Below are 13,596 nucleotides of genomic sequence, written 5' to 3' on the forward strand. Positions count from 1 at the left end.
AAAAACCATCCTTAAGTTTGTCCCCTTTCTTGAGGACGGATACAAGTTCGTAAAAATATAAAATTTCCGCCGGGCTGGGAGACCCCCAGCCACGGGCGGTGTAAAAAATAAATAAGCCTGAGAGCAGGCGGTAAGCTTGAGGAATAAGTTGGTATGGCGCAAGGCCGACAAATACAAGAAAATTCACAAAGTAATCTTGGAGCGGGAGCATGGCACCGGTCATCAAATGGGTCTGACTCCAAGCCCCGAAGCCGTCATAGTTGTGATTAGGCGTCTCCGAGTCACGAGGAGGCCGGTGGAAGGTCCCTGAGGTAGAGGGTTTGATCCCAGCCACATTAATAATGTTCTCCAGCTGGTGAGGACAAGTCAGGGTCGATCGAAGCTCGGCCGCTTCCCAACCAGTTGCACGGGGCTTGTACCCCTCCTGGGCAACGGGTCCCAGAGAAACCTCCTCCAGCGTGGCCATACTTTTCCCTTTCTTCTTCGAAGATTTTGAGCCAGAAGGCGTACATTTTGTGTTCTGAGAAAAAACAAAAAGGGAAAAAGAAAAGTCCAGCAGTCAGGTCCCATACCAAACCCTAAATCAAGAAAAAGGGAGTGGGGGTCCCCTAACCACTGGAAAGAGGCCCCCTCCGGACACGTGTGACATGGGAAACTCTGGAGAGAATCCCTGAACAAGTGTCGGGTGCAGTGAAATCGCAGAAAGTGGTTTTGCAAAAAGAAAAAAAAGAAAAAAAAGAGAAAAGCCATCCTATGCCCTAAGCGACTGTTAAACGAAGAACACATGGCCCTCTTCAAACAGAACTGTATAACTACAACAGGGGCATGATAATGGCGATTCTACAACTAACGCAGTAAACATACAGCAGAACTCGAAGAACTCAAACACTCACAGAAGCCTCTAAGTACGAACCCAGAAAACGAACGAAGTAAATATAAGCATGTTATTATCTGAGGATGCAAGAAACTTACAGTCGATCGTTGAACTGGAGGTACTGAATGTGGTTGAGTGAGAGTTGAGAAGAACTGGCAAAGTCAAACACCGGAAAACTGAATGAAGTGTCTGGGTATTAAGACAGTTCGTGCTACTTTGAGGAATTTTCTCTCTAGGAAATTCGAGCAGAAATGGCAAGGAATGGAAAGTAACCGAAATGAAGGAAAGGTGGTGGCTTTTATAGGCAAAAACGCATGAGGAACAGGCGTCATCACCTACCAATCGCACGGTGGGGGAGACGCACGATTCGAATTCCCAAAGATCAACGGATCAGATCAATCTACCATTAAGGCGGTGGAAACGTTTGAGTATCCGTCTGACACCATTAATGCGCCGCATCAATCATGGGGTGTGAAACGAATCGACCTCTGCAAAAGCGAATCGCTGCATTTAATGCCATTATCAGACGCACCTCCACGCGCCCCCAGGTTCGTATCTGAAGACCGAGGAGGCGGCTGGAGACATTCCTGCAAAAAGCAAATCGCTGCATTAAATGACATCATTTAATTTGCCCCCACGCGCTCGAGGCTCGAGCTAGGGAAACGAGGAGTCAACCGGAGACACTTGAACAAGCCTTGGTTTATTTTTACTAAGTAAACAAGGCTTGGGGGGTAAATGTTGCTCCAGAATTCGCCCAAAATACGTGGACCAGTCAAGAGGGGACACGTGGATCAGATAAACTTGGAAAGATTTGCTATGTCTTTGTGCGCCACCAAGAAGCGCTGTTAGCATGGGTCCCGGAGGAGGCATCCGGAGTACAAGGTACTCCGGGAAGCTAGTATAGCGTGAAGGCTCTCCGGGACATGTCAGGTCTCTCCCGAGCAATCAAGTCGCATTTAATGCTGCATGGGAGGAAGCGTGTTGGGACTGCAACACGCAATAAAGTCTGACGGCACAACCCCCAAACAGCAGCGCTACAGTAATGATCATTTAAGTCTAGCGACGGCTACTCTGCGAAGAGTCACGTCAATCACAAGGCAAAAAGGACATTCTTCATAAAAGCCCTACAGCACCTAGGGATTTGACCATGCATCACCCATGGTATATTCATCGGAAATGTCCAGTTTTATGGATACTTACAGACACATGTGTAAGAACAATTCTAGGGATTACCCCACCAAAACACTATAAATACCCCCTCAAAGCTCATTTAATGAGGTCGAGAATCTTGGGTTGCAAAAGAGCAAGAAGAGAAAATACTCACCAAGAACATTCTCTGTATTTATGAGAAAGACATTCTCTCAAGTGTAGAATCTCCATTAAATACATCCATTAATAACAGAGGCTCGTGGACTAAGGCTCATTAACGCCCCAACCACGTAAAAAATCTTCATCTCACTTTCTTACAGCTCTTTATTATAATCATATTTTAATAGTTGCCGAAAACCTCGGTCAACAATAATGATAAAGTTTTAATTATTATTGGAAGAGAATTGCTAAAAAAATATTATTGGTGCCTAACACATTTCTCGACATCATAGTGCTATTAGTGTAATTAAGTATTAAGTCTTATATAACTTAAGAAATTAATTTTTAAAGAATATTACTAATTAATTGTGGAGCGTCACCTATTAAAAGTGGTGCGCTACTAGTACCCAATAATAACACTCTTAATCTTATGGCACGTTTACTACACATTATTTAGAATCAGAATAAAATAATTGAGAACTATACAACATAAATAAAGAATAATCGAAATTAATATTTATAATATGTTGCTTACTAAAATTGCTTGGAAATAGAATAATAGTGATTTATTTTGTTTATTTTATCATGAAACGTAATGAGAATGCTTAAATTGATTAAATTAGCCTTTTGAATTAAACTATAGTACATAGTAGTTATTTTGTAAGATAGGGATATTTGAAAAGATATATAAAATTGTTATTATAAATTTAATGTTAAAAATAAAATAAAAATAAATAAAATTCATTATCTGATATTTTTTAGAAAATTAGTTAAAAAAAATTCTCTATTTCTTTTTCTTTATTTAATTAATCTTTTTTTTTTAATTTAATAAATTAAATAAATAAATGTAAGAGAATGATTTCTCATTTATTAGTAAACATGTTATTATTAGAAATAATACGACTTTTTGTAGTGATAATTAATAGCCAAGAAACTTTATGAAACGTGGTATAATTAATGTGTTGTTTCATCTGAATATAAAATATGAATGGATCGAAGTGTAACAATAATAAATATACCACACATAAAGATTTAATACATGAACTGTAAGACTGCTGTCATTGACATCTAAAATTATCAGTTTGCACAAATCTTGAGGTACATAACAGCTATATATAGCTTAGCAGATTCAAATTATCATCTGATAAACGATTCCCAAACATTATTTTCTTACAAATTAAATTAAACTCCAAATTTAATTTAATTTCTTGGCAACCAATATTAAGTTAAGTTAAGGTAGTTGATTGACTTTTGTTTTGTTTTTGTTTTAATTCTTTAATTTATTTTTACATTAATTTCGAATACTTTTTATTTTATTTTAATAATTTTCTAAAAAGTAATGTATATATATACATTTTTTTTTTTTTACATTAAGAAGTTTTTACCTATATTTTATCAAATACTTAAAATAAATTTAATTATATACATTTTTAGAATATGCAAATAAAAAATTGGAAAAAACAAGTTTATGTTAAAAAAAATATAAATAAAGGATAGGTTTTTAACAAAAATAACTAAGTAATATATAGACATATATTTTTGGGATCGTGTGATGGAACGAGAAAGAAAGTGGAAATGAAGAGATGGTACTTGTTGGCGACAAGCCTCTACCATCGAGAAAGGTGGGTGGCGAATCGTAGAAGTTTCTTTTATATATATATATAATTTTTTTAATTTTTAATAAAATAAAATTAAAAAGGCTTTAATAATTTTTTATTATTTAAATGATGTTTAAATAATTTTTATGGTGTGGAGCAATAAACTTTTGTCATGTAGTAATGTTTTAAATTATAAATAGAGCTGTTAAATTAGGTACTTACGGACTAACAGGAATCTCGAGCTTGGGGACTATAACTGTAATTTTTTTTAGATTAGGAACTTATCTGTATTAAAATAATTTTTTTAAGGACTTATGCTGTAATTTAAATGCGTGACATTCTTCGATGCAACTAACAAATCTATTAAAATAAGGACCAACAGACTTATAAAAATCTCGAGTTTAGAAACTTTTGCCTTAATTTTTCCAAAAAAGTTTCACTATAGTGTAGAATTTGTGTGTCTAAATATGGTTATTTTGAATACTTTGATAATTAATAAATAATAAGATTTAAGAAAAAAAAATATATAAATGTAGGGGCTTTTTCATTTTTACATTTCAAAACAGTTTTTTTTTTTTTTTTTTTTGTATTTTTACTGAATTCTACATGAAAACCTCTATTGCAACTAGCGCTGCAACCTAAATTGCAACAAAAAATCGTATAGAAACTCCTATTGCAATTAGTGTTGCAACCACTTTAGAAACTCAAACTGTAAATTTAAAAAAAAAAAAGTTAAAAAATAGTACATGAGATAATTTCCCTAAATATAAAAATATTTTCTTAGCAAATTATCATATTTTTTAAAGATTTGATTTTGATTATGATAAGTAGTTTGTATGTATTTTTATTTTTTAATTTATGTTAGTTTTTTTCTTTTTGCATTTTTTAGAAAGTACATACTTATACAGATATGTTTTAAATGTTAGATAAAATATTATATATATATATACTAGAAGAAAGTTACGTGCAAGGCACGTATATTTAGTTTTATGTTATGTATTCTATAATTTAATTAAGAAAGATTCAATAAATAATCATATAATTTAAAATGATTTAAAAACTAATTTTAATTAGTGTGTGGGGTTATTTGAAAATCAATAGTGAAAAGTCAAATTTAAAATTTGCAGAAAGAGAAGAGGAGAATGGAGATTAGCTTGAAATATATTTAAAAAACAATAATGCTACACACTTACTACGGACACTTAACTCGAGCCGGTAATAATAAAATTATAAAGAATAGGAGTAGCAGGCATATAACTGGACATATGAAAGAAAGAATATAAAAAACAAGAAATATGATAGCTTCCAAATAATATTATAACAAAAGCAATGCTCTCCAAATTTATCTTAATATCATTCTTCTCTTGAAGCCTCTCATCAATCTCATAGTACTTCATGATAGATTCAACAAAATATATGTGTTTATGTATATTTGGATTCAAAAAAATATATGTGTTTATGTATATTTATTTCTGGAAAGAAATCAGTAAACATATATTTTCAACAAATTAACCCGATAAACTCAAGAGCCACATATATATATAGCTAAGTATTCAAATACAATTGTAAAATCTAAACTTAAAACAAAATCAAATGGACAATTCATGCTCAACTAATAAAGCTATATACATACTGTTATGATTACATCAACCCAAATATTCTTACTTGCTATAACCGAATTATAAAAATTAAAAAGTATAATTTGAGATATATAGACTAAAATCATCCAAATAAACAAATAAATTAGTTACACATAGAATTATAAATGATACTTTTTTTAGAGTGTGTTTGAAGCTTATGTGAGATTTTTTGGATCTCTTCACTACTATTTTTTATCTCTATTTTTTTTTTTGTATAAATATATATGTATATAAAAAATTTATATTAAAAAAATGAAAAATATACGTACATATATTTTCTTGTTGTTAATTAAATTCAAAATAGTATAGTAATAGAGAAAATTTAGAAATTAGATTTTTATTATGAATTTTTATTTATTTAAAATAATTAACTTTAATAAAAAAAAATTAGAAAAAATGAGAACGTACAAGATTAGGTATATATATTTTATTGGTTTTAATTAAATTCAAAATAGGATAGTAAATTTATGGTTTAAATAATATCACATGAGAACAATATACAATATTGTGTATATATAAATAATATCAGTTCAAATATCAAATATCAGTTTAAATTTTTATTTTATTATTTTATTAAATATAAATAAAAAGTCACACCCATAAATTTCTCATAAACCAAGAATTTAGTTATATAGGCATACTTTATATAGAATAGATACATAAAACTTACTATTTTTTTTTAAAAAAAATATACATTATATTTTAGAAAATTATGAAATTAAATTTAATAAAATAATTAATAATAGTATAGTGGCAAAAATAAAAGGAAATTTTCAAAAATACTTTTTTTCTTATATTTTATTTACAATTTTTTAGCCTAAAGTTTTTATTTACAAAAATATACTTGTAATTTTAGAATTACAAAAATACATTTAAAAAAAAAAAAACCAATTAATAAACAACAAAAAATTAACCTCACAACAACTATAAATCAACTATAAAATAAACATAAAATCACAAGAAAATAACCTCATAATAGCTATAATACAACTATAAAACAACTAAAAAAATAATTTATTATTTCTACTGAAGATGTATTTTTGTAAATAAAAAAGTTCAAAGTGTAAAAATAAATTTTTTTCCGTGTTAATGCATTTTTGTAATTTTTTTTAAAATTTTTTTGGTTTATTATGTAAATTTTTTAAAAAATAAATTAAAAATTGATATCTTTTGTGGTGGTGATTTATATTGAGAAAATTAGGCTGTATACCTCTTTTAACTTGTAGTATTTAAATTTTACCCTCTCTTTCTATATCTTTCATTTCTACCTTTTTTTTCAGCCACTATACCAATTTTGCCCTTATCTCCCTTCCTCTCCAACTTGCCCAAACTCCCACTGAAACCTAAGCATCTCAAAATCCTCTCAGATTTTTGCTATTGCTATTGCTTTCCGATTTTTTCAGTTGCTATGGAGGAATTCGTAACTTATAGTAAGGGTATATTTGGTAGTTAATTATAAAATAGGGTATATTTCAATTAAATTTATTTTAAAGTTATTTTTGGTGAATGTGTAATAAAAAGAGGTAATTATTAATTTATCCCTATTATATTTTGTGCAAAAAAAAATTTAGCATGATTTCCAGTATATGTCAAATTTTTCTCCCATTAATACATTACTGTTAAAGTTTAAATTTATAAAAATAAACTAGAAAAACGTATTAGAGGGCAAAGTACATCAAACCAAGTAAGAATACATTGAATGGTGAGTTTAGAAAGCCACTATATGATTGGACTTGGGTGTAACTCAATATAATTACTCAATTTATTTTGTTTGTCTTATCATCTAATATTTAACACCATCTTCGATGATAGATATAAAGATTGTGTTATATTTGACACAAAAAGTAATTTTGTGGTAGATTTACATCAAATTTTAGCATTGTGCTCCAATGCACAATTGTAAAATTTTGATGTAAAATTTAATATCTAATTAATATTTTTATTAAAAAAATAAAACTAATAACTTTATTATCAATTTTATTATTATTTTAATATGTAAGATAATAAAATAATAATATAAATACTTCATAATTTAATTCCATAGTTAATTATACAAATAAAATAATACAAATGACATAAATGTAAATAAAAAATTAGTACATTTATTGTGATGTAAATTTTACATCATAGCAAATGTTGTGCTAAATTTAGTAAAAAATTTGCTATGTGTCAAATTTACATTACTTTTTGGCACATCATTAAAGTATACTTTTTGTTAAATGAGATAAATTTTAGTTTTACACCATTTATTTGTATCTCCATTAAAGATGCTCTAAAGGGTACTAATTACACTCTTAATTAGCTTAGCCCTCTAGGAGAATTGAATGTAAGTAAATTTTTTATGAATTACTAATTATTTTGTAAATAAGTCAATAAAATATAGGAAAACAAAAACTACAGTATATAACAAAAAATATTTGTTTTTTCAATGTAAATGAAGGGCAGAATTTATTTTCATATTATTAATTTTGAATGAATATATTAATAAGGAAATAATGCACCCATTAAAAAGGGATATAATGATACATGTTTATCTGTTTTAGTATTTGAAATAATATTTTTAGTCAATTTTTTTTCTCATGGTCATGTAAATTATAGTTATTTAAGACATCCTGCAAAATTTTAAGAAATTTGGAAAAGTTTAATATGCTGAAAATTGCGTTCATACATTATGTTGCACGCGTGATTATTTTATTTTATACGCGTGTAAAATAGGCTGTTTGAACATTGTTTTCTACATTGTAAATTATTCCGAATTTCTCAAAATTTTGTAGGATATCTTAAATAGCTATAACGTACATGGATATGAAAAAAAATTAGACTATTTTTTTTTGAATGCCAAAATAAATAGAGAGTGCGTCAGTACGTCTCTTTTAAAGGGGTGCATTGTAAAATTATCAAATATTATATATGTGAATGTGATATTAATTTTGAATGAATATATTATAAGAAAATTCTACAATGCACCCCCATAAAATGGATACATTGATGCATCCTTATCTATTTTAGCATCCGAAATAATTTTTTAGTCAAATTTTTTCTCGTGGTCATGTACGTTATAGTTATTTAAGACATCCTGTAAAATTTTAAGAAATTTGGAAAAATTTAACATGCCAAAAAATACGTTCAAACAGTGTATTGCATGCGTGACTATTTTATTTTATACGCGTGTAAAATAGACTGTTTGAACATTGTTTTCTATATTGTAAATTATTCTGAATTTCTTAAAATTTTGTAGGTTATCTTAAATAACTATAACATACATGAATATGAAAAAAAACTAGACTAAAAAATTTTTCTGGATGCGGAAACAAATGAAATGTGCATCAATATATCTCTGTTAAGGGGTTACATTGTAGAATCATCCTATATTATATATGTGAATGTGAATTCATCAGGATTCATGATATATTATCATACATATACTTAATTTGCTGTTAATTTTTTTTTTTTTTTTAATTTTACACAATGTACTTAAATTCGGTTTACAGTTTTTCATTTTTCTTACAGATTTTTTTCCTTTGTATTTTATGAATTATGTTTTTTTTTACAGGTTTTAACTTTTTTTTTTCTTTTTCCTAAAATACTAACGTGAAAACAATTTTATTCTAAAATAACAAAAAATAAAGAACTCTGTATTGTTGTTTTTCGTAGCAATACCATTTTCAATATATAGCAAAAAAAAAAAAAACATTCCATATTTTTTTGTTTTAAGAAAAGATTAAAATCACTAAAAATATATAAATATTATCATTTTTAAATATTTATAAAATAATTCCTTATTTTTTTCATAGTGGGCTGCTGCCTTGTTATATGGGTATGTCTAGTCCACATACTAATAAAATTTGGGCCAATTTAGCGTAACTCGTTGAATATCAATGATTTGTTCTCAATCACATATTCGCATCCATGTACATTGGTAACATGATGTCACCTTACATCATAGCTCGCAATTTGCAGAGTGGTTTGGTACCCAAACGGGAGAGGTGGCATTAGACCATGAGAGGCTGGAACAGCAAGATGCAATCGTGCTAGTTTTTATTAGAATTAATTCCATATTGTTAATGTATTAAAGTAAATTACCATATATAAAATGAATCAGTTATTTTTTGTATTACTAATTAGTTTTGAGATGAATCAAAATTACTTGTAATCTATTATGAATTTAAAGTATCGTCAGTCTAAAAAAATTATTTGTGAGTAATTGTGAACCTAAAATAGTGTCCATCTAAGAAAACTAGTGCTATTAGAAGGAGTAGTTTTCCACGGTACTTAATAATATTTGTACACGTAATTATCACATGTGTCGTGATCAAGTACAAGGAGAATTAAATAGCATCGATTTATAAATAACATCAAAATCAAATTAAATTAAATAAAAAGCATATAGGTATGGTTGATAAACGATGGTCGATAATTTCAAGGCAACTTAGAAATTGAAAGAGCTTAAAAGGCAACACGTCCAAACTTGGAGGGGAGTGTGCTGTGTGTGAACTGTGAAGTAGTGAACAATCACAGAGTGAGTCATCAATCAATGAAAGCCTACTTGTCGGGTATGAGGATTGTAAATATATTTTGCTTTTGTTTTCTCATTAAAATAATATTATTAATAGTAAAAATAGAATGGCTTATTTTGGTACGTACGTACAATTTAATATTGAGAATTTGAGAAGTTTCGTATATTTTAATATAAATTAAAAAATAGTGTAAATGAGATACTAGCAAATTACATGATGAGTAACATTACTGTGTGGTTTATATATTGATTTATGAGTAATTTGTAATATAAATATTTAAATTTAATTTTTAATTGTAAATAAATACATAAGTTTAATTTTGTCGGTAATAATACTTAAGTTATATTTTACTGAAACTTCTATAGTGACCTGTCTATTAAATGTTAAGTAAATTGCCACGTAGTAATTCTTAATTGGTCAATGCCATTAAACTTTTTTTTTAAAAAAAAAAATAGTTTAAATATACCAAGAATTAAATAACTTGTGAATAATGATATGACATTTAATTGGCAAGTACTTACGCAGTTCCAAAAATATAATTTATGTATTATTGCCGCTAAAAGTTAAACGTAAATATTTATTTACAACTAAGAATTAAACTTTATACCGCAATCACTTTATATTTAAATATTTATATACCAACTACACTCAATTTCATACTAATTACAATTTACATAATAGACTAAAAATTTGTTTAAACTTACAAAAGTACATTAACAAAGAAAAAATTTATTTACAAAAATAAAGTAAAAATAATAAATATTTTTTTGATTATTTTATAGTTTATTTATAATTGTTTATTATAGTTATTATGAAATTATATTTTTTTTGATCATTTTTTGTTGTTATATAGTTTATTTATAGTTGATTTATAATTATTGTAATATTAATATCTCGTTATTTTTTAATTATTTTTTACTTTTGTTAAGCAAAATGTATTTTTTTTAACTTTAAAAGATGTATTTTTATAATTAAAATTTTTAAAATATAAAATTATAAAGAAAACATTGAAAAATAATATTTATGAATATTCCCCTAAATTTTATCTAGTACTATAGCTCTAATTCGTCTTGTACTCTGTATTAACACTATTTGATTTGGTTTTTATGTTAATATAATTTGATCGAATGAATGATTAGGTGTGATCTATATTATATTAGGTGGAGATGCTCAATATTGAAAAACATTATTAATAGTTATATAAAAATTTTGATGTGACAAAAACAATTAAATATATTGGAATCTTCAACATTATTAATACATTAATTACACATACATAATAAGATTGATAAGTGATTAGGTGATGATCAAGTTCCAACCAATTACATACCAACGTTGATTATCAAAACATGTAACACATATATAGTTATATGGGATAATTATGGTTACCAATTAGGATATCGTTCTTGTATATTACATAAAACCAAATCTAGCTTGTAATATTGTTTCCTAATCTTACATACATATAAGGTGTTTTCTTCTTCTAATTATTAATTATTGCCCTTATTCATGAGCTTGTTGGTTGCCTGTACACGACTTGATCTTGTATTTTAATGAAATTTTGTCACATATATTTCAGATTTTTTGTAACAAAGCTAGCTAGCAACCATAATATAATATATACAGAGAAATAACCCAAAAAAATCCAACCCTTTGCATTGGATTAATATATTAACGGATATATAACATTAATCCATCAATTTTTTCATAACAAATATTTACAATTTAATTTAGCGACTTTTATTGATTGATTACCCTTCTTCTCCTCTTCTGCCTGTACTACATAACAACTACCCTGAATGAAACGCAGCGTTTCCAGTTACTCCTAATAATTAATACGGCGTCGTTGCAGTTTTCCTTATTAGGCTGCTGCTACTACTTATTCTACAATAATCATCATCCCATAACCGAACCACATTGCCGTTAAGCTCCGTCAAATCCTGGTAACGGTACCAACTCTTCTCATCCAATCTCCTCTTCAACATTGATCTCTCCCACCAACCACCAACACCGCAGTTATCGTCGCCACAATACTCCTCAACCACCACCGTCTCGACTCCGCCGTCACTCTCCGTCAGCTCGCCGTTATTAATCTCGTAATACAAACTGAATTTCCGTCCCTTTGTCAGAACTACGTTATCAGCTCCATTATCTTCCGCCACGTGTCCAGAAACAGAAGCAGAAGCCAAAGCCGAAGCCGGCTCAGTTGGTGGCGGCGCAGACGGAGTGATTGAGCACCGATCATCACACGAAGGAGATACTCCTGGTGGTCCGTCTACGGCGGTGGCTCTGATTTTCCAGAAGCTAACGGCGGCCGTTAAGACGGCGACCCACGTCCATAGATTATTAACGAAGGTGAAGAAACCAAAGCTGACGTAATTGAAAACAAGAGCTTCGAGAGGGGAATCCAAGACGTTCATTTTTCTCTTTCTCTCTCTGTGTTTTGTCTAGTGAGATTATTTTTGAGAGAGAAACAGAAAAATACTTTTTCTAATTTATGGTTGAGAATTATTTTTTGTTCGTTGTTGTTTTTATTTTGGTGGAGCAGTTGGGTTATTTATTGAGGTGAAGGAAGAGAAAGTGAGAGAAAATGTGAGCCGTTGGATCAAACAAGTGGGATTTAGGATCCGAATAGAGATGCCGGGAATCGAGAGCCAAGATGCCGAAATGCTGATCGCCAAAGTTAGTAGATTCGAATATATGTATAAATTTATCCCTTTTATTTCTTATAATATTAAACAAAACAAATATATTTATGATTAGTTAAGGACACGTGGCAGGTCAGAAGTTTGTCGTTCTATTCAGCTTCACTCCTCTCATATCATATATACTACATAGCCACAAGATACGATGTAGATCAAACTATATATGGCTAATAATATAGTGAAGTTGGGGTTGTTGTGTTTTATGTCTTTTTCATTATTGCTTCTTACAATATTCTCCTTTAGGCTATGTTTGGTAAGGAGTGAACGTATAAAATTTGGAGAATATGATGAACACAGATATGGGGGCGGTTAGAAAATGATGGAGGAAAAAAAGAGAAATATTAAAAGGTATTAATAGTGCCTAATTACTTGTGAAATGTAATTTTGCTACAACTCAATATCAAATCTTACTTGTTTTACTTTAATAAATATTATAAAAATTACTAATTAATTATAGGATGATACTTCAGCGCTAGACACCACCATGGGTGCCTTGTGGCAATGCTTAGGAAAAAATTCTCATATTATAGTTACTTTTCATGACACTCCCGACAACTATACTCTACTCGATTGTTTAAAATTTTAAACGTATCCACATACAAAAATAATTATTAAAATTTAATAATTAATAATATATGTTAAAAGCAATAAATAGTATTCTATAAATATTAAGCGTGAATAGTAAATTTTAAAGAAATTTTAAAATGAAGAAAGAGTTTAGAGTACTGATTTAGTGGTATCAGTGATACTTGTCAAGGAGAACTCTTAAGTATTGTTCAGATGGAAGAATGTACTTTCTCCTTAAATATCTAGGGGTTCACTTGAGACCTACCAAATGGAAGGCCTCTAATTGTGGAACCATTCCTTATAAAGTTCATAAAATTTTCATAATTGGGCTAGTAAGAACATTTCTTTTACAAGGAGAGCTCTTCTCATCAATACTCTCTTATTGGG

The 13,596-nt window shown here is 28.9% G+C and overlaps 1 protein-coding gene across 1 annotated transcript; it reads right to left on the reverse strand.

Annotated features, from left to right (window-relative positions):
* Positions 1-11,568: 11,568 nt before the first annotated feature.
* On the reverse strand, positions 11,569-12,709 carry LOC115704774 (uncharacterized). Its single transcript, XM_030631978.2, has one exon. The coding sequence runs from the start codon at positions 12,355-12,357 to the stop codon at positions 11,770-11,772; it is 588 nt and encodes a 195-aa protein (XP_030487838.2). The 5' UTR covers positions 12,358-12,709; the 3' UTR covers positions 11,569-11,769.
* Between the last annotated feature and the right edge of the window lie 887 nt (positions 12,710-13,596).

The sequence above is a fragment of the Cannabis sativa genome, chromosome 1 (genome assembly GCF_029168945.1).
Source record: "Cannabis sativa cultivar Pink pepper isolate KNU-18-1 chromosome 1, ASM2916894v1, whole genome shotgun sequence".
Lineage (NCBI taxonomy): Eukaryota > Viridiplantae > Streptophyta > Magnoliopsida > Rosales > Cannabaceae > Cannabis > Cannabis sativa.

Excerpts from the sequence above, each read along its gene's own strand:
- LOC115704774 (XM_030631978.2), bottom strand. The coding sequence starts at position 12,357 with ATGAACGTCTTGGATTCCCCTCTCGAAGCTCTTGTTTTCAATTACGTC.